The sequence below is a fragment of the Juglans regia genome, chromosome 5, assembly GCF_001411555.2.
Source record: "Juglans regia cultivar Chandler chromosome 5, Walnut 2.0, whole genome shotgun sequence".
In the NCBI taxonomy this organism is placed as follows: Eukaryota; Viridiplantae; Streptophyta; class Magnoliopsida; order Fagales; family Juglandaceae; genus Juglans; species Juglans regia.
In genome coordinates, this window is record NC_049905.1 from 21,151,064 (window position 1) to 21,177,652 (window position 26,589).

General features: G+C 36.2%; 2 protein-coding genes across 5 annotated transcripts; both read left to right on the forward strand.

Annotated features, from left to right (window-relative positions):
- The first annotated feature begins 1,423 nt into the window (after positions 1 to 1,423).
- Positions 1,424 to 6,491, forward strand: LOC109013751 (sm-like protein LSM8). 2 transcript variants are annotated; one of them, XM_018995955.2, is made up of 7 exons: positions 1,424 to 1,591; positions 4,077 to 4,132; positions 4,671 to 4,762; positions 5,400 to 5,440; positions 5,527 to 5,601; positions 5,952 to 6,004; positions 6,129 to 6,491. In XM_018995955.2, exons 3-7 carry the CDS (start codon positions 4,726 to 4,728, stop codon positions 6,217 to 6,219), a joined length of 297 nt encoding a protein of 98 aa, XP_018851500.1. In that variant the 5' UTR covers positions 1,424 to 1,591; positions 4,077 to 4,132; positions 4,671 to 4,725; the 3' UTR covers positions 6,220 to 6,491. The 2 variants fall into 2 exon arrangements, with proteins under 2 accessions (XP_018851500.1, XP_018851498.1); XM_018995953.2 differs by lacking the exon at positions 4,077 to 4,132 and having other exon boundaries at positions 1,425 to 1,591.
- Positions 6,492 to 18,921: 12,430 nt separating this feature from the next.
- LOC109013754 (transcription factor bHLH122-like) lies at positions 18,922 to 22,009 on the forward strand. 3 transcript variants are annotated; one of them, XM_035690478.1, is made up of 7 exons: positions 18,922 to 19,073; positions 19,236 to 20,224; positions 20,557 to 20,861; positions 20,940 to 21,113; positions 21,376 to 21,441; positions 21,528 to 21,596; positions 21,694 to 22,009. In XM_035690478.1, exons 2-7 carry the CDS (start codon positions 19,648 to 19,650, stop codon positions 21,739 to 21,741), a joined length of 1,239 nt encoding a protein of 412 aa, XP_035546371.1. In that variant the 5' UTR covers positions 18,922 to 19,073; positions 19,236 to 19,647; the 3' UTR covers positions 21,742 to 22,009. The 3 variants fall into 3 exon arrangements, with proteins under 3 accessions (XP_035546371.1, XP_018851501.2, XP_035546370.1); XM_018995956.2 differs by having other exon boundaries at positions 19,432 to 20,224; XM_035690477.1 differs by having other exon boundaries at positions 18,922 to 20,224.
- Positions 22,010 to 26,589: the final 4,580 nt, after the last annotated feature.

The following is a 26,589-nucleotide window of genomic DNA, read 5'->3' on the forward strand; positions in this document are numbered from 1 at the left end:
CTGGACTTTTAGCTTTTTAGAATTTTTCCACAACAATGCCGAACAAATATCAATAATCACCTATAAAATAAACACGTAACTTACTTAAATCTCTAATCAAACCCATATTTCGATATTTAAGCTCGAAATACTAAAATAACATATTTTACGTAAATGTCTAAAATTGTCTTAATTTTAGAGAATTAAGAGCATAACTTTATGGAAATTTTCATTTGCGGGGATCAATTCTCTCTACAAAAAGTGCTTTCTCACAGTGATTGCAGGTCTCACCGAATATGAAGTCATACAATAATAATTATTGACATATTGCGACCAAATACTTGTCGCAAGCATTATTTTTTGTAGTGCATCTTTATTACACATGAGCATCAATCCATAATAAATAATCCACGCATTCTCAAATTATTTGTGATACACTACAAGAAAAATGGTTTTTTTCAAGGCCAAAATTCGTCGCAAATACCCTAGAAAATTGCCGGAAATACCTATTCTCGTCGCAATGTAATTCGACACATGTTAGTCGGAAATGTTTGATTTTTTTTCTCTTAAAATCAGCAAATCGCCAACAAACAAAATAATGCAACCTTACTAGTTATCTTGGATCTCCAAATTTATTTCGAAGGGGATTTTTAGACACAATAACAAGTTATTGTCTTACAAAAGGAACTAACCAAAAATCTGGAATATCCAATGTGAATCTACACTATGTGTCACTTCGTAGGATAATAAGAGGATGATGAGAATTAAGATGATGAGTAATATTATTTATATTGTAATTCAATAATTATTTGGTAATTTAATGTAATTCATTTTGGTATCCACTATCATGACATCAAATTATTGATATATAAGAGAAAAATAAAAAATAAAATTTTAATTATTTAATACTATGTCAAAAACGGATAAAAATATAATAGTTGCAATGATAACGAAGAAGATTACTCTAATGAAAATATATACACTTAATTATTCTTGTAAGAAAAAACCACTCAAATTCCTAAATCATTGAACACGCATTTGTTTCTTTTCATATCAATAATTAATTTTAAATTAAATAGTTGAGTTTTTGTTATATCTTCTATCATCACAAAACTTTTTATAGAAAAATACTTTAATCACAAAAAATTTTGTAAAAAGAAATTTATTAATTAACTTGACTTCATTTATAGTACGTTAGATTTTAAAATTATTTTTATTATAAATAATTCTAACAAATTATATAAATCATAATTTATTTTTATGAAATTTTTTTATCGATTGATGCAGTACAGGAAAAAAAATTAATAAATAAAAATTGAAAGAAAAAACGAAGGATGAAACTAACGGTGATACAATGGGCTTTGGTAAAAGTTACACTGTTCGCTGGGCCCAAGACTCCAACGAGCAAGGGCATCCCATAGTTTCCTCTCGCTTTCGTGCTGATTCTTCCTCATTTCTCTATTCCCCCTTTCTTACTTCTCCTTTTTTGACAAGTAGTGGGCAAATTTCAACTCTTACTTCTCTTCTTCCCGCCACCGTCCCGCTTCATCTTCCCGGCCTTCTTTCTTCGTTCACCTACGAGTTTCGGCTGTTTCTAGCCGATTATACCAAGGTGAGGATTTTTTAATCTGTTGTTTCCCTCTTTTCACTCGACATTTCACTCCATCATATATGGTCTATTAGCGGCCTCTTGGCTCTGTAACTGTAACTGTAACTGTAAGTGTGCCCCCATGCGCGCGTTTGAACGGGAGTTATGTTTTTAGGTTTGGTTTCGTTTGTGGGGTGTTTGAAAAGGTACTGGTTTAGGTGGTATTTTGGATTCGAGTGATGGTGGGCTTATTTTCTGATGGGGGCTTTCGGGTTCCTTAGGTTTCGGGTGTTAACCATTTGATCGTTACGGTGAGTTAAGGGATTGTGGGCAGTATCACGAGGGTGCGGGCATAAGATGAGGAAAGTTTGAGCAGACTTCTGAGTTTGGACTTGGGTGGCCTTGAGTCTTTTGTGAACAACTCAAAATAATTGGTAAATCATTTGCCACCTGACTGATAGAGTATTTGACCGTAAACATTCCCCAACCTGGCCTACTGCTCCTGGTCAATAGGCTGATGATGCAACGAAAAGAAGACTGTAATATACTGACTATTAGTAGTTATCAGAAAAAATACAGTTCGTTCTCTCTAGCAATTAGGCACTTGCAGTAGTTCTTCTCTAGCAGAAACTACTAGTAGGCTACTTCTTCGCTCTCTCTCTCTCTCTCTCTCTCGTGTTGTTTCTCTCGTTGGATTCTGTAGTCTAGCCTTCTTAGTTTCGTACTCCTTTCCCAAACTTAAAGATTACTATTTGATGATGATGATGATGATGATGTATTATTTGTGTGTAAGAGAAATTAATTAGATGGTAATAATCTAGTGTTTATCTTTGATTAAATATTCAAGATATCTTTTTTTTATCAGTGATTGAATATTATAGATGTCGAGTCCTCACAGTGTTGCATAAATTCATTGGGTTCTGAATTTATTTATTTTGTAGCTTGTTGAGAGAGAGAGAGAGAGAGAGAGAGAGAGGTAAAAAAGGTTGGCATTGAAACATTGTCCTCAAATTAAGGAGCCTGTGTACATGGGCTTTGCCTATGTATACGTCCTGTGTGCAAGGGCTTTGCCTATTACATTCGTTGAATAAAATTCTATCTTACTTATAAAAAAAAAAATGAAGGAGTCTGAAGTTTCATTATAAAAGAGCTGCTACATTCACCTATTTCATTTGTATTAATAAAACTGTCTCCCTTTCTTATAGAAGAAATAAAATGAGCTGCTACATTTCTGGGTTGTAGCAAACTTCATTAGCTGTTTGAGATCTAGTTATCAGAGGTTTTTATATAGCTAAAACTAGTGTTGTCAATCACTTATTCAAGCCAATGAAGGTTAAGGAAAGGTTTCTGTGAGTCCATCTTCTTGTCAGTATACACCTACCGGTGTGTAATTAGACGGTGGCTAGGGGCAATCCACATATTGCAGCTATTTGGAAGAAGGTTCCCATTTATCTTCAGTTGTGTCTTTGGAGGGAGAGAAACAATCGAAGTTTTGAAGATCGCCAACGGACCATGGATGAGCTTAGAACTTTATTTTTTGATAGTTTACTCTAATGGTCAATTGTAATAGATCTCAATGGATTGAGTATCTATAACTTTCTTGTGTCAATTGTTAATCATGCTTAGGTGTTTCTTTTGTATACGACTCATGTACATGGGCTATGCTTATTGCTATCAATAAAAGTTCTTACTTACCTATAAAAAAAAATTTAGACAATGACTAAATCCCTTTGCAAAATCTATTGCTTTGTTCTTCTTCACATGTAGTTTTGAATTATAGATTATTGCCATGTTCCCCGTAATGGAAGTTCTTTCATCTAGATCTCAACTCATACATGGCGTGCTCCAGTTGGCTATACATGGGTTGATTGATAAAAGTATGAAAGTGAAGCTTGTATTACCTATGGTGGGAAAGAAATCTTAAATAATAAGCCGTAAATCTTACTGCAATCAGTATTTTCCCAAAGTCTTGATCTGTTGGCCTACTTACTCCTGATTTTGAAGGTGAGAGAAAATTTGGTATTTGATATCGATATACAATCGCCTCTAGTCAGGCCTTTGCATTTGTGGGTCTTTAAATGTCAAATTCTATATGAATTGACGTTTTATTTTCTCCAATTGACATCCCATGGCAACTTAGAGACTCCATTGTACTTTGAGTTTGTGGGCTAAGACCTTTGTAAGGAATGATGAGAATGTACTGAATCTGTTTCTGTTTTAGTTTTCCTGTTTTCTAGAGTGTAGTAGGTATATCCTTTGTATACTTCCTATGTACTTGGGTCATGCCTATTCGTGATAATAAAATTCTTATTAATTAAAAAAATACTTAGAGACTCCATTGTGCTCTAACGATATCTGTAAGTGACCGATACTAGTGGAAGCGTCAATGATTATTGTTATGTTTTGTTGCTTTTCTTAAACTAGGTTGATTTTCTTGCTTGCTTTGGTTTGCATCAAGAGCTGATAATTTAGTTGGCTAAATGTAATCTCTTTATGCCATATCTTATAGGAATTATCCCTCTCCTTTCTCTCCCTCTACTCTCTTTATGTTGCAGTATAAGCCAGGTAAGTGCTTCAGAATAATTAACAATTTCTAATTAATCCTCCATTCCAGTTATGATTTATAGCTTGAATTGATTGATCACATCCTAAATATTTATTTCTTTTACCAATTTGATAACCCCTAGAGGTTAGCTCAAGTGGTAAGGGCCTTGGTCTTGGTCTTAGGCTCTCTCTGGGTCTAAGGTTCAAATCTTCTTGGGTGCAAACAATTTCTAGGGGACATCGGACTCTGGAATTTTCCCTTGATTTACCTGAGGTGCACTTGTGCGAAACTCCTTGCCGATGGCCTATATACCTTTGGGATTAGTCAGCACTTTTGTTCTTGGACACTTGGTGCCAATAAAAAATATTCTTTTACCAATTTATAATATCATATCCTTTAAATCTATCCCCAACTCTCCCCTGTCCCCCTAAAAATATTATAAATAGAGAAATATTTATATAATGTCTATCATATATCTCGTATATCTTATTTTCTTCGTTTTATCTTAACTGCCCCTAAAGTGCTCATGTCCGATTTTTTTGTTTTTTGTTTTTGCAGAAAATAACCAGTCCTGCATACAGGTCTCTGATATATCCTTTTTGGGAGCTCAAATATGTCAAGTGGCCTTGGACTTGAAACTCTTGTAGATCGTATGCAAATACTTGACAAATCCTTTTCATTTCTTTTATGTTTCATACATACATACGTATATATATTAACCTACAGGGAAGGTTTTTTTCCCCCCTTCTGTTTTATCACTTTTTGACAAAGGGATTAGTCTAGGTGCATTAAGGTGTAAGCTTTTCAAACAATAAATTTTTATTTTCAAAAGTTATGCATTTCTAGGGAGTAGAACATTTATTTGTGAAAACTTAAGGAAAATACACACACACACAATATTGATTACAAAAGAAGTAATAGGCAGAATGCTAATATTTTTCTCTCTGTAAATTTCACTTTAATAGATTATTTACTGTTAAAATTTATTTAAATCAAATGGTGATTCCTAAAAAGGATACTAGATTATGTGGAACATACTTCATCTGCTATTATTGGCTATACGTTAGATTGGAAGACATGAGCTAAATAAAAGAAACAGAAATAAATCCGATTAGGAATTCTTACATCTGGTTTGAAATTTTGTTATCACACTAGATTTGAAATTTATTTTAAGTCACAGAGAGATTTTTAAAAGAGTACTATGCAACAAATAGTTTTAAGTATCGAGAAACTTTGGTTTGCAATGAGTTACAAAAATTATTCGTAAGTCATTTTGTCTTTGTGCAGAAACTATATCAGTCATCACAAATGATGGACGCAACATAGTGGTATGTGACATAATAATAGTTCAATGCACCAGCTAGATATTACCAACGAGGTATTATCGTATTAACAGTTTTGGTTTTCCATATAGGGAGTACTGAAAGGCTTTGACCAGGCTACGAATGTTATCCTTGATGAATCTCATGAACGTGTTTACTCGACGAAGGTCTGTATCTTCTACTTGACACGTCTCTGATGCTTTCACTCTTAGGAGCATGAGTGATTGGACTAGAAGAATTTTAGAGCCAACATATTTATTAACTTTCCTGGGAGTGTTTCGGCATCTATTTGTGAGACCTTTTTTTCCCTTTTTCTCATCTCTTATGCCCTCCCCTTGTGGAGGATATGGGGGTGGTAAGAGTGTTGAATGATGTAACTTGTTGGTTCTTTTATTAGTTATATAGCATGCTGAATTTGGGAATGTTATGTGTAGTTCACGGAGTAGAACAAAATAAATATAAATTGGGGTTTCACCCCACCTAAATAACTGGACTTCTGGCTTCTTCTGACTCACAGGAAGGTGTTCAACAACTTGTGCTGGGCTTGTACATAATAAGGGGCGACAACATGTAATTTCTAACCTTTTTTTTTTTATGTATTACTCCCCTCTCCCGGGGTAGGGAAGTGAGAGGACTCTTGCTGATGTTTCTTACTACATGCTACAACATAATCTCTGTGCCTTGATTCTTGCAGAAGCATTGTTGGGGAGCTGGATGAAGAGCTTGATTCTAGTCTTGATTTATCAAAACTGAGGGCTCATCCCCTTAAGCCTGTCATCCACTGATCGACCCGGAAAATTGTAGAGCTGTTATAGACCAAGTGAGCGATTACCTTAAAACAATTATCAAACATGTAGGTATTACAATGAGAATTCTGTGCTATAACCTTTGAAAGTGCCGAATATTCTGTCATATCGGTTTTGCAATATTTTCGTTTGGTCATTATTTGCAGTTGTGAGAGCTTTCAGTCGTGTTCTAATAGAAATGAACATTTTTCAACTGTCGATTTGTTAACTATGCCATGATCTAATTATAAAAACATGTTGCGGACACCGTATCATATTCTTTTAAATTTAGGGTGATGATTCTTGTTATGGTTGTTGATGTTGTTGTTATTTGATGTCATATGTTACTGAAAACGGTACGTTTTTATTTAAAGAATTTAACGTCATGAAGGCTTCCATCCTTGTGGCCTTCCTCTTTAGATCAAATGCTCGTTTTAAATTAATAAGATATAGTTGCCACTATAAGCTGGTTGCACAATGCCAAATTGACTTTTGCATTTTGGAGTGGCAAGAACCTCGTACATACACCCAACCACATTTGTGTAGTAAAATGGGCATTTGAAGTTAATGCATGATACAACTCCAGGCACTAGGTAACTCAGAGATTCACGCCTCGAACCACCACTAACGAGTCATGTGTAACCACTTATTAATTGAGAGGAAAAATGCTAGACAAGTTTGCCTTTTAGAATTTCCATGGATTTTAGATATATCTTCAAAATAGCGTAAAAAAAACCCAAAAGGCGTCTGTGGCCCCTAACACCGAAATAACTGAAGAAAAATAATAGTTAGCTTAGCACCTCACTTGCCAATTATATTTGACAACTATCAATATATTTTTTTATTTATTTTTTCAAATTTTAAGTTTTTTTAAATGAAAATGGCTTTTCATTCAAGAAATAAAAAATAAAAAACAAAATCCCAAAAAATATGAAAAAATATATTTTTATTGATAATTGTCAAATTTGATTGTCAATTGAGGACTACAAGAACTATTTCAGCACTGAACTATCACATTAGGACTCACTTCCTGATCCTACTTATATTCAGAAAGGAATTGAAAAACAAATTGGTATATTATATTCTAATAATGCAGTTCTTAAGTTTATTACAAGGAAGGCCCTCAAACCCCGCTTGAGATTAGACAATGACTGAAGCATCAGGACATGTAACTTAAAGTTACATACCCCTCGTACATGACAGTTAAGATGCAATGCACCTATAATCTAGCAGTATGCAATAACTCGTAGCGGATAATTCTTTTAACTACTTATGGAAGGTGGCAATAAATAATCATGGTACCGAATGTAAAATCTTCAAAGTTTGAAACTTCCAATTGTATTTTTTCAAATAGATGATTGTTTTAAAAACCACTTCCCCAAAACAAAGGGACTATCAAAATATTGTTTCACAAAAATTATAATTCATTGTCTTTTCTACTTTCCAAGGTCCCCTTCTTTCCTTTCCTTTTTCTTTTTCTAGTCCTGCTTCTTCCTCTTTTCCAAAAAGCGGTACTTATCTCTATTATCCAGTCTCTTTGCCTCTTCTATACACTGTATGGTCTCGGAGATGAGCTGGTCAACATTCTTTATCCTATCCAAAAGAGAGGGCTATGTTAAGCTCTCAGTGGTCTTGGGCACCTCCTCGGTGGTCGAGGGTACCTTGGTTCTCTTGAGTTTCGTCATCTAGCCTTGTCACAACTTCTACCATTTCGAGTGGGGAATAGTAGTGAAAATTACCACAGTGAGATTTCAAGAAATCTCAGCAAGTAAACAGTCAATATACAACAGACTATCAGAGGCATATACAAGTAAATCACAAATAATAGCACTCCATAAATAAATGCATGGACATGAACTTTGACATAAAAACTTTGACTTATGCAACATAGACTTTTCATAAAACATATTTTCATCTTTTGAACTTCTTATCACATGGTCATATCATTTGAGCTTGAGTACTTGTTCTTGTCATAACACATCATGCAATTCTTGTCATTTCATAAAATTTTCATATTGTGATCATATCAAATTGTAGCATATCATGACATATCATAGCATATCATAACATAACATAACATGGAGGTCAAATGCCTTAATCATTTCATGATTCATATGAATGGATACCTCACGGCTCCCCTAAGCACTGTGTATTCCCCGTTAGTTACCGCATCAACTAACGATCCACTTGATCGAAGTGACTACTTCATAATGTCAACTTTTCCTTTTACAGCAGTTCACTTACTTCACCTTCACCGTACGACACCCACTAGCTTTAGGTGCAACCTCGCTCCAGTGTCATTTCCTTAAGGAACCATTTGAGGCCCACTGACTATACTTCGTTGACTCAGGGGTCTCCACTCGACTTTAAACACTCCAGAGTGGACAATGAGTTCCATTAGGGCATTTCCCCGTCATAGCACTTAGAGTCGTGATAAAACATAATTTTGACTCTTTTCTTTTGAAAAGATAGACTAACATGCATGTGACATGAACATATGACGTTACACTTTACCATACTCATGCAAATATGTACAACCTGAAACATATATGATCCAATTCACAATGTACACCTCGCAATGGCTTGAAAACATTAGAACATGCAATCATATGATGAATACATGTAAACATACTTGAATCACACTCATCCAAACCCAAAACAGATTTGGATTCCCTTGATATGGCCTTGGCCAAAACATCCAAGTCCTCCAAACGTGGATTTATATCATCACAACACATATTCTCATGCTTTTACACGTTCATAAATCAAAACAAGCATGCATAGCACATATACATGTCAAAAACGAAACCCTAATCATGGCATTTTTGAAATAGATTTCAACAAACCATCACAAAAACATGGCATCTCATCTTCATATCAAAACTGAATATACATACCATAATATAACAAGATTCAACCAATGAAAGACAAATAAAAGTTCACAAAATATATACAAGTGCTATCCAAAGTAAGTTGGAAGTTTACTTACAAAAATCTGAAGTATAAACTTAGCAAAATCTGAAAAATGCATGCAAGACATATTAGAAAACCACTAGAGAAATCCTAATCTCGAAATAAGAGTGGTCGTGTGTGTGCATCTAGGATTTTCAAAAATGATTTTCCATGAGAAACCCTAGAGTCTGAAACTCTTGAGGTTAAGGCCCCTAACCTTCTTCTAAGTGGTGGCCATGGCCCTTAATCCCTCTACACTTTGTGTTCAAGAGCTTGAAACAAAGGATATTTTTTGGGTCCTTCCTCTTCCTGAAGAAAAACCCTAGTTTCTAAAGTGAGAGTGTGTGCACATGTGGGAAAAACCCTAAATCCGAAACTTGGTGTTGTTTTTCCCTCTTGGCCGTGTGTGTGTGTAAGAAACAATGGAATGATTCTTACCTTATCGTGCTTTCCTTCCTCTCGAATGGTGTAGGAGAAATCCTTGTGATTTTCGAAATGGTGGAGAGAAATACTGGTGTTTGGTTGGTGAAAAAGTGGTGAGAAAGTGTAAAAACTTGGAGAGAAATGGTCAGTGCCGAAAATCCCTTAGAAGGAAAGTTGAGAACTTGAGCAAAAAAACCTCCATGACTTTCGGCTATGCCCTTATATAAAGCTTTCTATCATTCTTGAAAAATTCAAGAGCTTTTGCATGCTTGACACTTGGCAAAAGACTCTCAACTTTCCCCCATGTTGGGATTGCATGGGAAATCTAAAAGTTGTCTTGTGTGGGGTGGCGCAAGGCTCTAAAAAACCGAAACCCTCTCTTGCCTCACCTTCCAATTTTGTCTATCTTCACTTGTCTAGATACAATGCACTTGGTGGCTCAAAGATAAAAACACAAAAATCCTAATCTTTCTTGAAATCCTACTAGTGTGCATGGTTGCCATGTGGCAAAAAGGTGTGTGTGTGTGTGTCTTGCCCTTGCCGAAACCCTAGGTCACTTCAAGTGACTTTTTATCTTCCCAAGGTGACCTTGAGTCTCCCCCATGTAGTTGCCGTCGCTCCCTCTCTCTCTTGCTCCTCCAAAAAGCTTCTTCTAGAACATGTCTTTCTCTCTTTCCAAGCAAGATGTTTATTGGGACTCCAAAAGTCCATTTTCAAGCCTGACAAGTGTCACTCTTAGGAGAATAGGCCATGCAAGTGGGTGTGTAAGCCCTTGGCCGAAACTCTCTACCTCTTTCTTTGATTCTTCCACTCATTCTTCTAGAATCCTTTTGCATGTTGGACAAGTGTCACTTCTTGCCTCTTCCCTAGGTTTCTTTCTAAAAAAGACTAAATGACCCTTCTTGTGCCATGTGGCGCCTACATATTTAGAAATCACATTGGGGCTTCCAAGCCCTGAGTTCAACCTAGTTTGTCGAAATTCACATGGACTTTGTTGGGCTCTTTCCTTCACCCATCTCTTATGGATTCCCTATTTTTAGAACTCTTAGGATCCAGAAATACAATATTCTCTAAGGCTTTTCCTCCAACACTTAGTCTCTTCTCTTCTAAGGACAAAAATAATTCTCCAAATAAAAATAGAATCAGAGACTTGGCAAAATCCGGGTTCTCACACGCAGGTTAATCCTAATCAAGTAGTTGTCAATTGTCACAATTCAAAGACCTCAACCCTAAAGGCAAGCTTTGGTTTTATTAAGCGTGGGGGATTAGAACTAGAGAATTATGGTGTGGGATATTTGGTATGTCATTATTCGTATCTATAAGAATGATGCCTCTTGAATTTAATAATGTCTATTTTTCAAAAAAAAATTTAATAATGTCCATTTATCCCTGCATTTGGGATTGCTATTAATCATGCACAATGCCTTTATGCCATTTTGAATAACAATAATGAATAATAAAGATAATAATTTTAATGAATTAAAAGGTAATACAAATAGTGAAGAAGGAGAATCATCCCGAATAAGCATTCCAAACAAGTTAATATATAACTAAAAATAAAAACCAACAAATTGAAAACAATTATAAAAAGTCGGTTTCATATTTCTTTGACCAAATCAAGTTAATATAATCTTATAGAGTTCACTTTGAAAGGGCTGGAGGTTTGGCTAGTAAGTTAAGATGAGATGAGTTGAGATGAAAGTTAAAAATTGAATAAAATATTATTAGAATATTATTTTTTAATATTATTATTATTTTAAAATTTGAAAAAGTCCAATCTTTTATTATATTTAGTGTACGAATTTGAAAATATTGTAATAATTAGATAAAAAAAAAGTTGAAATGAGTTGGGACACTTTTGTATCCCAACAGGAAAGCTTGGCATAAACAATGGTGTGCTTTGTTTACATCAATTAAAGATTAAGAATAGTATATTAATTGGTCTTAGGCTAGAATATGTACTGATAATTACTTTTGTTGCTACCTTTTGCAAAAACTCGGTTTTTACGTCACAAAGTGACTGAGAAATATATAAATATATATGGATGGATATGACAAAAAATAAAAGGGTGCGGAAAATGGCATTATTCATATCATATGCCAAATGGGCCCCAACTTCCGCACATTTTCAGGAAGAATGCACTAAGCATAATCTCTTACAATCATTATCTCTGATTTTATATGCAACACCTTAACCTCCACTCAAATGATCAGGTTTGTCATTTAGTAGTGATAAGTGCATCAACAAATAAGGCCTTGAACTTAGTTAGATGGAAGTTTCCATTAAAAAAATTGATATGTATTTTTGAGCATGTGGCCGTTACATATTCCTTTTAAGAGGCTTGTTAGGTATAAGCGGTTTGGCGCACCAAACTGAGTACCAATGCTCACATAGTTTTTTTTTTTAATTGAAAAAAAATAAAAGAAAAAAGATTTTGAGAGAAGAAGAAGGTTCTCTGTCTCACAAAAATAATTTTCGTATTCAATTCACACTGTTTCATTAAATGGATGTCTTATATTTAAAATCAATACGCAGTTTGGTGCGCGAAATCTCTTGCAAGAAGACTTTTCCTTCTTTTAATGAAGGAATATATGCCACTTTTTTAAGGCATTATGTTAAAACAAATATGCTCTTGTCACATGCTTAATGAACGTTTATTATATTTATACATAGGTTCTTTCTAGGGTTATTCTTTGACTTGACCCGACCCAAAAACAACCATTTTTTACTTGACCCGAAAGTGGAGTATTCTGTTTGGCCGTTTGGCCGATCACTCGACCTGAAAATAGTTTCGGAAGAAATGGATATTTCAACCTGACCCTTTTTTGTGAAAAATAATCGCTATATATATATATATACTAGAAAAATTTTACCATTCTTTATAAAAAAATTGAAATGGTCCGTTCCAATGCTCTTTTGTGATTTTATAAAGGAGGTTATGATCGTACACTAATTTGCTTGTTGATTGGTAGGACCAAAAGGAGCTTTATTTTTACTTTTGGAAGCACCAAGTAACAAAGGTCATCAAAGTTCTCCAGTTTGTTCTTTATCCTCCCTCAAATAAGGTGGTATTGGTACCTCAAGGTCCACTGCTTGATAGCAAAGCAGCACTTGGAAGACAACACCCGCTCTATGCAGTATGAATAGTTCTGGTCAAAAAAAGTTTGTTTGTTTTTGCGTGAGTAATACTTTTCTTCATTCTAGATTTTGCCATCCTCTATCATGCCTACTATGTAGCACATCTTTAGTGATTTTCATTTAAATAATTTATAAAGGCGGCTCTTGAAATGTATCACGTCAACATATGTGAGTGAGGATAATCAAATGTAAGATGGAGTAGTATTCCACTTTTCGCATAGACCTCTAACAATTGGCTAGGATCGGGCAATATGGTTCTCCTTTCACCTCAAATGCAAGAGGTTAATGCACAAAACATTCCTTAAAATGGTCATCTTTTGCATAGAAAGTTGCTCCCGAGCACAAGAGCAAAGGTTCCTAGTCCATTATAAATAATATACCTCGTGAAATAAAAAGAGAAAACTAATGGTCCAACATAATATGATCTCTTATTCAAAAGAAAAGTATGAACGACGAAATCAATATTTTTAACTTTGGATAAGCAAAAGATTCCCAATCTCATCACTGTGGACTACTACAAAATAGCTATCCATGCATCAAATATAAAAAAAGATGGAACAAATTAATTTAAATAATTAATTTGTACTAAGTTGGAAACTTCATGCATGCATGAGAGTATCCACTTTATATAACTTATATTATATAAACACTTGTGATTAACCCAAAAAGACGGCACCAAGATGCAGCCTGAGTCAAGCGTCCTCAAACCAAGGTAGAAATGCCAACCAGAAGATAGGCTCCAAAAGAGCTACCAAATATAAAGAGGATTCCTCCCATGCCCTTCAATGTCATAGCTGCAAGTAACCTTCAAGTAATCTTCAATCGATCTTATTCAAAATGTTCTCCAAAGTTATCTCTACATAAAAAAATAAAAATAAAAAATTATGTTAAATATATAATTAATGGAAATGACTATAAAAAAAAAATATTCTTCAAATATGAATCTAACCGGTTTCTAACTTGTAGCTTTCATCATCTTCCATTACATCTTGGGAGTCATAATTAATGGAGAGAGCCATCAACCAGTTTTTTGTGCAGATAAGAGCTTCAACTGTTGTAGGGGCCAATGAGCTACGAAATGAATCTAAGACACAACCTCCAACACTAAATGCTGACTCATAAGCAACAATAGATATGGGAATAGCTATAAAAAAAATAAAAAACAAAAAATAAGAAAGATATGGGAATAGCTATATTGGTAAGGATTGGATATCTAATTGAGTTCACCTTCCACCATATTAAAATATCAAAATCAGGTGTCAATCCTTCAACACTTTTCATGAAATACTTATCCGATTCTGATTTAGACTCAACCACACATTTTGATGCTTGATATTAGTGATACATACTAAATAGATCATCCTCATCACCATAAGAAGCATTTTTTTGGGTCTCACCAACACTTGACTGGCCCCTACTTGAACTTACATTGGATTTTAAATATTGCTTATATATCAGCTCAATCATCCTCCTTAACCATGTAACAAGTTCAAACGCTCGCCCATAGCCAAGAATATTTGTAAAACAAAACTTCCAATTTGAAGCGCGGATCAAGTATAGATGCAATAAACAACATTTTGTTCAATTTCTCAAAATCCCCCAAATACTTCTCATGTTTCAACAACATTTTTTCCGACATGGTTTTCAACATATTACTCACTCATAGAAAATTTGTTCAAATGGTTATAGATTGTAAATATTTCTTTAATGAAAAAAAATTGAAGTTACATAAATTGAGCCTGAGATCCGCAAAGTCTTATCTTCAAAAAGTTTCAAAAATTATAAAAAAATCTTGATGGTTTTCCAATCATGTAAAGTTGGCATTCCTTATCCAGCCTCACGTAAATATGGGTCAAACTCATTATCTTCATCTTGGAGGCAGCACCTCAAACGATGCATAATATTTTAGAGTCGCACTCAACATTAGATATGTTAAGTTCCACATAGTTGGAACATCAAGACAAAAAAGCCCACCTCCCAAAATATGTTGTTTCTTTGCGCATGACTTGAACTTATTAAGTCTTACAGGGGAATACTTCACATATTTCACTGCATTTTGAATGTTCACAATTAATTTATCAATTTCTTTCAATCCATCCTGGATAGTGAGATTCAAAATATGTACACAACATCTTATATGCATAAGGTCATTGTCTAATACCATGTCTAATACCATACAGTCCCTAAGTTTGACAATTTTCCTCAAATAATCGATTGTCGTAGTATTAGAGGATGCATTGTCGACTGTGATTATAAATATATTCTTTATGCCCCATCTAAGTACGGATGACTCAATCTCTTTTTATTGTTATCTCTTTATGATCAGGAACTTTGTTAAAATCTAAAATTCTCTTATGCAATATCCAATCATCATCAATAAAATGGGCTATTATGCACCTATAGTTAAGATTTTGAATTGATATCCACATGTCAATAGTGATACAAATCTTATAAACGGATGCCATGAACATGGTCTTCAACTTTTCTTTTTCTAACATGTACATCTTCATACAATCTAGCATAATAGTAATGCGAGAGGAGATTGGAAATCTAAACTCAACTACGGCCGTAAAGTCTTTAAAACCATGTTTTTCTACAAATCTAAACGGCAGTTCATCCACGTTTATCATTTTAGCTACTACCAACTGTATTTTATGTTCATTGTACTTGACAAGTCCAACACTGGGAGTGCTAGTTGTACCATCCACTGCCATTTTCATAGTTCCGGTCCTTTTTTATTTGGAGTTATCGTTTCCAACCCCACTAGTATTAAAGGCTTTACATGTCTGACTATGGTACTTTAAGGATAAAGTACCTTATTTTTTTAGAATGATGTAACAAAACCTTACCACAATAATCCCATGAGACTTTGGGCTCATTGGGATCCTTGACATTCTCAATCTCCATAAAGTGTTGACATACATATAATCTACCCTGTCTTCTTGTGAAAGGAGGGTGAACTGGAGGACTAGCTGTTGGGAGATAACGATCCAAGGTTGGAGGGAGAGTGCTATCCAAATGAATCACATTAGGCAAATTCAAACTCAGATGAAGGCATAGCAACACTAGATTTCATAGAGCTCAATTGCAATTTGAGATAAATTATGTTACATGGACATTAATATATTTAGATTAAAAATCTAAAGTTATTCCTATATATCAACGCCATAAAATTAAACATATAGAAAATTTGAAAAGAAATTAATGTATCATGAAAGCAAAGCAGGATTGCATACTTTAGCTAACAAGAAATGACAAATATGTTGGACATTGTTTAAAGGGATACAATATTCATTCTCCTTTAGATTAGAGTTTTTAGCCTCTTTTATGTATCCGCTAATTCTTCAACCTGTTCCTCGCAAGATTTTATCAACCAAGAATTTTTTTCTTATTTTTGTTCAAATCCTATAATCAAAATAGCATGTTTAGCTGTTTGTTTACTAACATGATTTTGTGGCCCTTCGTAAATACCGTTATATAAAAGGAAGAAAAAAAAATTGAAATTGTTAAAATATCAATAACATTTTCTATAAAAATCTTGACTGTGGCTCATGGCACAAGATAAAAGCTAGAAGAGTATTTTGCGTAACAAACAAAGAATGTCTTCCATTTATTCCACTTACATTTATATCACTAAGGTCAAATTAAATCAATAATTCTTCTTATATAAAACAATCTGATCACCTTAATAAGAATATTTTGTCGGACCTAAATAATATTTGATGGACTATATTGAATAAGCCCATGAGCCATTAATTATTGTGGTTGTATAGAGATTTTAATTAAGTTCAATAATTAGGTTAATGACTATTTATTATTTGTTAATCGAGTTCAACGCATTTTAAAATTTAAAATCTGGCTATTAAGATTTTTTTTTTCATTTTAAAATTATAACTGATCATTGAGTTTCCTTACACAGTCTCAGTCACTAGTAGTTCTACTTTAAATTAATTGTAAAGTATATTTTTAAATTTTAAACTCGATGATATATACTAGGATTACAGGAAGACTATAGATTAAACTCTCACTTTGAAGAGACATACACTGACTCGGTGACAAAAATAGTTATGCTCGTTTTGCTTTGGTGAGATGAAAAATGATTACCTTGATAAGTAGCGACTCGGTTTGAACGTTCATAAAGGCTTTAGGAACCCTAGTGGCTTGAGATGCATTAACACATGATTTTTCCTAGCAAGGGTATCTTCCAAATTATTATAGCGAGAAGCAACTTGATCTAAAGCTTTTGGCAGGAGAAGTATAGAAAGAAAGCAACTTGAAAATGGAAGTTGTTTTGGACGTGTTTCATCGCTACCACCTCACGATCTCCTGCAACCAAAGAGTAGATGGTTTGGAATTTCGATGGAACGTCTCCGATGCCTAAGTCATCACTGAAAGCAATATTAATGTAATTCTCAAGAATATGATCCTCTTCACATACATGGGTTCTCCCTTTATATAGAGTTTTTTTGAACCGTCCTCATTTTTTAGGTGATAATGACTATCTATTATTCAAATTTAAATCTAGATATAAAGGTTCATTCCTTAGTAAATTTATATAATAACCGTTCTTATCTTCTACCACTGCTGAGTGGTTACCCAATCAGTATTAGCAATGGACTAGGCCCTCTCGGTGATTGGGTCTTTCGGTAATGGGGCAATCTTCAGGCTTTAGGTAAAGACCCAGGCCCATGTGGAGCTAACCAGTCGGGATGTCCTCTCCAGAATTGATAAAAACTCCTGCATTCTCCTCTCCCACGGATATGCAGCATATCCCTGTTGAAGTCGAGAGCTGGATAGTGCATTTACCATCCTGACACTCGTTGAAACTTCAAGCTAGAGCTTATTATTTTACATTACAAGGAGAATCTCAAAACAGGTGAAAAAACAATGAATTTTAAAAGTTTCTCCAAATGGTGTAAATTGGCTCTTGCACTGCATGCAGCACCAACTGCTCATTAGATGATTGCCAAGATTATTGTTCATGAGACACGGAGAATTATATAGGTTAACATATAAGAATAAACTTCTTTCCGATCTAATTTTGTGGAAAACTCAGTTTCCGATCTAATATAGGTTAACATATAATTTAATTTGAAAAAAAAATATTTTAAATTTAAATATTATAAATCAAATCTTATAATTTAAATTATATAAATAATATCTAATATAGTTTATTTTTGCCCATTCGGGCTCTGGAAAAGCATCAGTTGCTTATTAATAATAATTTAATCATCTCCAGAAGTGATGGATGGGTAGGCTTTATTTATTTATTTATTTATATTCTTCATAGGTGTTTGTTAGTTCATATAAGATTCACATGAAGATGGCCGTCTGGGGCATCTCTGCCTATCTGGTTTTATAGCCAAGACATTTCCATGTCTTAATATACTGCCAATTTTTTTATTCCATAAACGTTAAAATGTGTAATTATTTACCTACTGGACCCACTCCTTGTGAATCTAAAGGAAAAAGAAAAAAAAGAAAAAAAAGGAAACAATGCCTACATCTGTTAGACTATGGTTATAACTTATAACAATCCTGTTTCTTTCCCCATAAGATGATATGATCTCCAAATGCATGCTGTATGAAAAGAATGAAATAACAACAATAAATAAATAAAATCAATCAAGATGGGAGTTATTGATGGAACCATTTGTCACCAAATTTTGATTTATTTTATTTTTGTTGTTATCTTCTTGGATATATGTAATTGAGAAGTACTATAGTCACAAAAAAATCTTATAAATTGTAGATAAAAGATAACGTGATCCCGTTTAGATTTAAAGATGAGTTGAGATGGTTTTAGATTAGTTGAATCAAATATTATTATTATTTTGAGATTTTAAAAAATTAAATTATTTATTATATTTTATATAAAAATTTAAAAAAATTATAATAATGAAATTAGACGGATTGATATGAGTTTACAATTCTAACCGGACTGTGTGTAACACTTGCACTGTTGGAGTATACAATATGATAAGAGGTCTATACAAGTACATAAACGTGAGAACCGTAGATATTCCCTCAAGCAGATTCCAATCATACAACTTAGCAGTAAGAAGCCGACAAAACATGTACCGTATGTTGCCATGGGTTGAAAAGGAACCATATCTTCTTTAAATATGGGGAGAAAGTGTTGGAATTGTCTCTTAGTGGCTGGTAATAATTCACATATGTTGACAAATAGGGATGGTGTAGTCGTTGTCGATTGTGGTAGCTCCAATGATCAAAACCTAGCCTTTCTTCTTTGTAAAATGAAGGATTGTGAAAGTGAAATTAGCAAATCTCTAGATTTCTGTCCTCTGTTGATTTTTCATTGGCTCAACTCACAGGAGAAGTAAGGATTCTTCATTTTTAGTTTTTTAGTTCTCTCTCTCTCTCTCTCTGTGTCTGTCTCTCCACTCACTGGCATCACCCTCCACTCCCAACAGAACTTGTACAGAGTTGCCTTCTCTCTTTATTATTTGTTCCAATCTAATATTCCTTGTTTATATTTCAGTGATTGCTTCTGTTGTTAATGTTATCTTCTTCAGTTTTGTGGTTCAGACTCAAAAATATAAACCTGGGTTGCCATCAGATTGGATGGTTGTTAACATGTTGGTGTTGGTGAGGAAAAAGTAACTTTTTATCATCCTGACTCTTTGTTACCCTCTTTTTCCTCTGTTTCTTCTACTTCAATGGCGGTGTGTTCTCAGTCCAAGTTACAATACCCGAATCAGCAAAAAGTTTGATGGAAACCTTCCCGGGAAGTAATTGTGCTTGTGAAGAAAACAGAGCCAAACTCTGTTCCTGATGGTGGTTTTTGAAAGTTTTTCTGATCTCCTTGAGCTTTTTTGTTTGATTTCATAAAAGGGGTCAGAGGGGTTGCCTTCAAAAAGTACACTACTTTTCAACGTCACCTTAAAGATTTTATGTTAAGAAAATTGAAGAAAAAAGAAGAGAAGCAAATGGAGCCAGATCTTCAAAGAAACCATCATAATCTTCATGATCATCAACACCAGCATCACCAGAACCAGATGAACTCCAGCTTGACACGGTACCGTTCGGCCCCAAGCTCGTATTTTTCAGGAATCATTGACAGGGAATTTTGCCAGCAATTCTTCAACCGGCCTTCGAGCCCGGAGACAGAGCGAATCTTCGATCGGTTTATGAGCAGCGGTGGCACACATGACGACGCATCAGTGTCGGCAAAAGAGGCTGACCACCAATCGACGCAGTTTATGGCATCAATGAACAACGAAGCAGCAGGGGTTGTTCAACAGCAGAAGAATTATGGTTCTGCTTCTCAGAATTTTTACCAAAACCCATCACGGCCGCCATTGCCGAATCAGGGCTTGAACTCGAGTTTGGAGGGGTCTTATTCAATGAGAATGGATCGAATATTGCCTCAGACGAAGACGGGTGCCGGTGGTGGTAATAATAATTCAAGTCTTGTTCGGCATAATAGCTTGCCGGCCGGATCATTCTCCCACATCAATGTTGAGAATAGTATGTACCTTTTGTATTTTCCCACCTATTATGTTTGGTTAGAAGAATATATGAGAGGAAAGAAAATAAAGCACTCTTAGTAAGTTATTGCTAAACTCATTTGAGCCGCAGAAAACAATGGTTGAAAATATTTTGAACAGTTTGCTTAGTGAGATGTTAAGTTGTAAATGCTTGAGGTAGATTTACTGATTTTGGAAACAATATTTAGAAGGAGCAGGGCAGTTCATTCTCATGGAACCATGTCATAAGAAAAAAAAATAGTGAGCTGTTTCAGTATTGATTCTTCTTGGTACAAGTTTTTATGATACTGAGAATTTCTTAGCAATTGTCAGGCTATGCTGCAATGAGAGGCATGGGAAGTTTCGGAGGCAGTAAGGGCACTAGTGAAGAGGCACCTTTTTCAACTGCTAGCAGGTTGAAGAATTACTCATCAGTGCCAACTTCTGCTGCAGCAGGGATAATGGCTCCAATCCCTGAATTTGAGGACAAAAATATGGCAGCAAGCAATCCAGACAGTGGTTTCCCGATTGGTTCTTGGGATGATTCTGATATGATTTCCGATCTCAAAAGAGTTACAGATGACGATATTGATGCTGATGCAATGACACTTTCTAGTATAGATGTGTCAGAAACTCAGGTAGTTAGATATATCTGAGCTGTAGTGCTTGCTTTTTGTTGTCTTTCTACTTAATCCAAGTTTTTTTTTGTCGATCAGAACATGGAGTATGGGAATCGCCCACGCTCTGGTTTGGCTCGTCACCTGAGTTTGCCAAAAACTGCAGCAGAGATGGCTGCCATTGAGAAGTTCTTGCAGTTTCAAGATTCTGTACCTTGTAAGATTCGAGCTAAGCGCGGCTTTGCCACTCACCCACGAAGCATTGCCGAGAGGGTAATTTTTTAAAGAGTCCATTTTTCTTACGAATCAAATCCTACCATATAAAGGTTGTGGAAGATCTTTATTCGGCGTGCAAATATAATTGTTCATTTTTCAGTTCATCAGTCATTTTTATTGTTGTTCCATTGGCTGCACATGTTAGTCATAGATAGTTTAATCCCTGAACTTGATCACCCTTTCATTTTAAAAGGGTGACACAGCCAAATCCATGATGCTAAAATTGCTTTACATGTTCATTTTCCTGGCAAATTTTCAGGTGAGACGAACCAAAATCAGTGAAAGGATGAGGAAGCTACAAGATCTTGTCCCTAACATGGACAAGGTATATATAAACTTCTACTGCATTGTTGTTCTTCAATTGTAGATTGCTTTGTCGGGATTCATATATTTCGCTTCTTTTCTCTGCAGCAAACAAACACAGCAGACATGTTAGATTTAGCTGTTGAGTACATTAAAGACCTTCAAAATCAAGTCCAGGTATACTAATTTCCTCCCAATATTTAATCTTTTTCTTGTACTTTTTTTTCAACCTTTCTCATTCGTTCTTATGTTTGATTTCTTTGAATTTTATCAGGAACTTTCTGAAAACCGTGCAAGGTGTACGTGTTCTTCAAACAAGTAGCAGCCATGGTGCAAAAAGAATGTGGAGAAAAATACAGAAAACGAAGCCGGCTTGATCTCTTTTGCACTGAGGGGAAGAAAATACAGGCCAAAAGGCTGGTCGTAGTTAACTGTAAGATCCATACCTATTGATGTCATTAAAAGCTATACTGTAAATGTATGCAATGTTTGCTATGGAGTTAACAGAAACAGTAAATTCTTTCCTCCAATAAGACAATCGTCTTTTTTAGTGTAAGATGGTCAGTTTTTGAGTTATTATCTTTTGGAAATGATAGTTTGCCTCTAATATTTTTATTAATATTCAAGAGAATTACTATTAGTAAATTTGTGTATTATTTTAAAAAATATTTTTAAAAAAAGGAGATTGCATTAGCGGGCACTTTAAATAAAAACTTAAAATCTGATGAATAGTACATAAGGTTTTAATATTGTGACACGACGGCTGTCAAAGGGTTTTTGGTTCGAATGTGATGCCTTTAGGAAATAATTCCACGTGGTGCAGCTTTTCTTCAGGAAAAGAATATATTTATAGGACGGTGCTACATTCACCTAACTCTTGCTGGCTACCATTAAGTATAATTCCTTTTTTTTTTATATATATTTTTTATACTTTTAAATATTTTTTTAAAAAATAAAAAAAATCACAATATTATTAAAAAGTAATTTTTTAATCATTAAGTAAAAATAAAAATTAAAAAATAAAATAAAAAATTATAGCGATAAAAACCAGCAGTAAGATTGAGAGGTGAGAGTATCATTTTTCATATCTATAAGTTTATTTTTAATACTCCTAATATATTATTGAAGGGGTCCTACAGTAATAAAAAAATAATATTTTAATTTTATTTTATAATTATAATAGATCTTACAATGATGCGTGCGCTTATAAAATAATTAAAATGTCTATGTTTTTCTTTTCACAAACCCATTTTATTTATAGGTATGTGGACAAGAAAAGCGATGATGAATCTCAAGTTTTTGACATATTGGTATAAGTGATTTGAATTCACCACCTCCATCAGTTTGAAGGGTGATAAGTTTAGTATTGAAAAGACGTTCAATATAAGGTAAAAATTTGGAAAAGACATTGAGAACATCAAATTTTAATTTTAGACGATAAAACCAAGTGAACCGAGTGTATTGATCTATTAAATAAACATAATATTTGTAACCCTGTCTAGAAACAAACTGGGCTGGACCCCAAACATCAATACAGACCAAGTCTAATGGCTTATTTGATTGGGCCAAAGGAGAAGTAAACGGAAGTTGATGACTCTTAGCAAGAGGGCACTCAATGCACTGGAAGCTGGAAACACCGGGAGTAACTTTCAAACATGTGGTGTGCAGAATTCAAGAGAGGGTTGTATGATGAGGATGGTCCAACCGACGATGCCATTGAGCTACGAACGTTTTCTCACCTATGTTGATAGATGGATAAAAGGAGGAGATGGAGGAAGAGGCTGACTCCAAAGGAAAGACGTAGAGGCCGTCACAGATTGGTACTGTGAGGAGGGTCTTCTTCGTCGAGATGTCCTTCATAGAGAAGAAGGAAGCATGAAATTAAAAATAATAGGAATTATCTTTACAAAATTTGGAAACAGAGATGAGATTCTTGGTACTGGTAGGGATGTGAGGAAGATTTTGAAGTAAGAATGACGATGAAGAATTAGAAGTTAGAGATGAGTCACCCGTATTTTGAGTTGGAAGGCCCGAATCATCCTCTACTCGAATTTGTTCATTACCACAGTATGACTCAGAGTTGAGATTAAGGTTGTTGAAGTCATGGGTTATGTGATGGGTTGCTGTCGAGTCAGGATACCATGTGAGATCTGAGAAGTTGTTGGGCCGTGTGAAATTAGCTGAGAACGAAGGAGGAGCACTATACTAATAGCCATGGTCAAAACGATGCCTGCATTGTAGAGCTACATGTCCAGCTTTTTGACGTACTTGGCAGGTTGGACATTGATGGTAAGATGAGTTTGGTTCTATAGCAGGATAGAAGCTACGGCCACCTCAATTTGGATAGTTGGACCTGTCTCACCCATTTCTACCATCGTGACCACCACGATTTGAACTACGACCACACCCACTAGTATTTTTGAGATTAACAGAGGGCTCTAAGGGAGATAGAACTCCATGCATTGTGGGCAAGTCTGCTTTGATGAACAAGAAGCAGTTGATACAACTTATTAGAAGAAATGGGCTTAGGCCTTGTAGTCACAAATGTAATAAACGAATCATAGGTGGAACCAAGTCCAATTAGAAGATAAGTAACAAATTCAGGATCAGGTAGAGGAGTACCAAATGCAGCAAGTATATCAGCAAGAGATCTTACTTTTCCAAAATAATTAGTAATGCTTTGGTCACCCTGTTTCAAAATTGCAAGCTGAAACCGAACTTGAAACTACTTGGCTTGAGAGTGAAAAGCATATAGAAAGGAGAGGGAATGCCAAAGCTCATGAGAGGTTTCTGATGAAATAACATGCCTTAGAATAGAATCCAAGAGGGATGAGAACAAGATACTAAGAACCAGTTGGTCATTTTGTTTCCAGGAAGAATAATCTGGGTTAGGTTGGGAAGAATTTGGAAGAAAATCAGGAGGAGCTAAAAGTGTGCCATCAACGTATTGATGAAGATCCTAACCTCTTAGGTAGGGATAGATCTGCACTTTCCATAATGGGTAATTATCGGTGGTGAGCTTGGTGGTGACTATATGTGAAAAGGAAGACATGACCGAAGGATTCCAAGTGGGAAAGGGAGAAGGATTGAGAGTGGCAACCTTCGACCTAGATCTCCCCTTGATCTCGTGGGAGGTATGATGTTCGGGCAGTTTGATACTGCACCCGCTCTCGCACATTGACATCACAGGGAAGGTAGGTATTGATTTGACGATGATTTTGTCGTTGTAGATTACATTAATTGCAGATTGTCTTGTTGGTGTTTTATCAATGACGCGAAAGTTCGAAGTAGGTGTGGTTTATTGTCCTAAAAAATCATGGCTTTCATTAAACAACATGAATTTATAGTATTCAAATAGGGAATTACAAAATAAGGGGAGATGGAGCCTTCAGCAGGGGAGCTTCCACTTGCTCCCCTTCTGCTACCCCCTGAGCCTGGCAGAGCGAGTTGTAGAATAAAGCCTACCAGGACTTCTTAAGCGAAGCATGCCCTAGTCTCTCCTGGAGGTGCTGCTCGGGGTGACCCCACCATCTTTCTACTTTAGTTCCTGAATGTAGCATTCCCTCGCCAAGACTTGTTCGCCTCAGATTTCTCACACTCCATGGGATGTCGGAAGTTTCATCTTGAGGTGGTAGGTTGACATAGTTGCTTGCAAGTTGTTGAGAGGAGGCCTTCCGATGATGGTGTTGTAGGATGACGGGGTCCTCACCACCAGGAAGTCGACCATGATTGAGGCAATGCAGGGGGCGCTGCCTGCGAGGACCGACAACACGATGGTTCGCATAGGATGAACCATATTCCCGAAGAAGCCTTTCATCGACATGAGGGCTGGATGCAACCGGGCAGCTTCTATTCCCATCCTGGTGAAGGCTTTCCAAAACAGGATGTCCACGAAACTCCCGTTGTCAATAAGGATTCTCCGGGTGGTGAAGTTGGCAACCAACATGGTCACCACTAGCGCATCATTGTGGGGATACAGGACCCCTTCTTCGTCAACCTCCCCAAAGAAGATGATCGGGGTCGGCTCTCCCCTTTGGTGCTTGGCGAGGTGGTACTATGTCGAGTACACCTCGTGGTACTGAGCCCGCCTAGCGTGTGCCTTTCTGCTCGAGAAGGTAGCGCCCCTGCTTGTGAATCCTCCCGCTATAGTCCGGATTTCTCCGAGTGGGGGCGCTCACCGCTGTGGTGAGCGGGGGCGATCTTGCTACGGCCCCCGTGCTGGTGGTTGTTGTCGAGGGCTTTCTTCCCTTCTACCTCAGTTGACTCAGTCTGTACTCCTCTCCCTCGACCTTCCCCTCCTTTCTTGCTTCAGCCTTTGGGCGGGTGGGTAACATTGCCTCGTCATTTCCACGTGCTCCCTTCTCCCTTGTTGGGAGAAGCAGTCTTCGGTATTGTGCAATGTGGACTTGTGGTACGTGCAGTAGCAGTGGACAATGCCTCAGTCATCATCTCCGCGAGTGGCTAAGGTGTCGACCTCGTGGATGGTAAACGTTGGTTGGTCGAAGAGAGGTCCCGGTGCCCTCGTCGGGGCTTCCTCCCTTCTCTTGTCGTGAGAGCTCTTTTTCGACTTCTCGTGGGCCTTAGCCTTGGCTGGGGCCTTTGCTTTCCTCTCCACTCACTCCAACTCCTTCTTCCTTGGCTCCGTTAAGGCTCGAAGATTGTCTTCGGCATTACAGAAGTCCTTCTCACCAGCTCGGCCATGAATTGGGATCATGGCCAGACCCCTCCCAGAAGCACCGCTAGGGTTATCTTTTCTTCTTGGTCATTGGTGGTGATGAGCTCCCTGTTGAACCGAGACAGGTACGTCTTCAGACTTTCCTCCTCTCATTGCTTAATGGTGAGGAGGTACGCTACTGGGCGTCGCTTTCTTCAACTTTACATGAACTGGTAAAAAATAATCGAGCTAGCTGGCCAAAGTTGTCTACGAAATTGGGCGCCAAAGACTCGAACTATACTCGTGCTGGCCTCTTTAGGGTTAGCGGGAACGCCCTACATGTCACATCTCCCAAGAAGCCATGCAACGTCATGTGAGCCCTGAAGGTTTTCAGATGCTCAAGGGGTCCCTCCCTCCATCGTACATCTCCATGGTGGGGACTAGGGGTGTAAATCGGTCGGTCCAGTCTGGGGGGTGATAGATCGAAATTTTCAATCCATCATTTTCCCCGAACCG

Coding starts and splice junctions, on each gene's coding strand:
- LOC109013751 (XM_018995955.2), top strand. CDS start 4,726: ATGTCAAGTGGCCTTGGACTTGAAACTCTTGTAGATC. Junction 5,602..5,951: donor AACGTGTTTACTCGACGAAG/GTCTGTATCTTC, acceptor TCTGACTCACAG/GAAGGTGTTCAACAACTTGT. Junction 6,005..6,128: donor ATAATAAGGGGCGACAACAT/GTAATTTCTAAC, acceptor TGATTCTTGCAG/AAGCATTGTTGGGGAGCTGG.
- LOC109013754 (XM_035690477.1), top strand. CDS start 19,648: ATGTTAAGAAAATTGAAGAAAAAAGAAGAGAAGCAAATGGAGCCAGAT. Junction 21,442..21,527: donor TTGTCCCTAACATGGACAAG/GTATATATAAAC, acceptor TTTTCTCTGCAG/CAAACAAACACAGCAGACAT. Junction 21,597..21,693: donor ACCTTCAAAATCAAGTCCAG/GTATACTAATTT, acceptor GAATTTTATCAG/GAACTTTCTGAAAACCGTGC.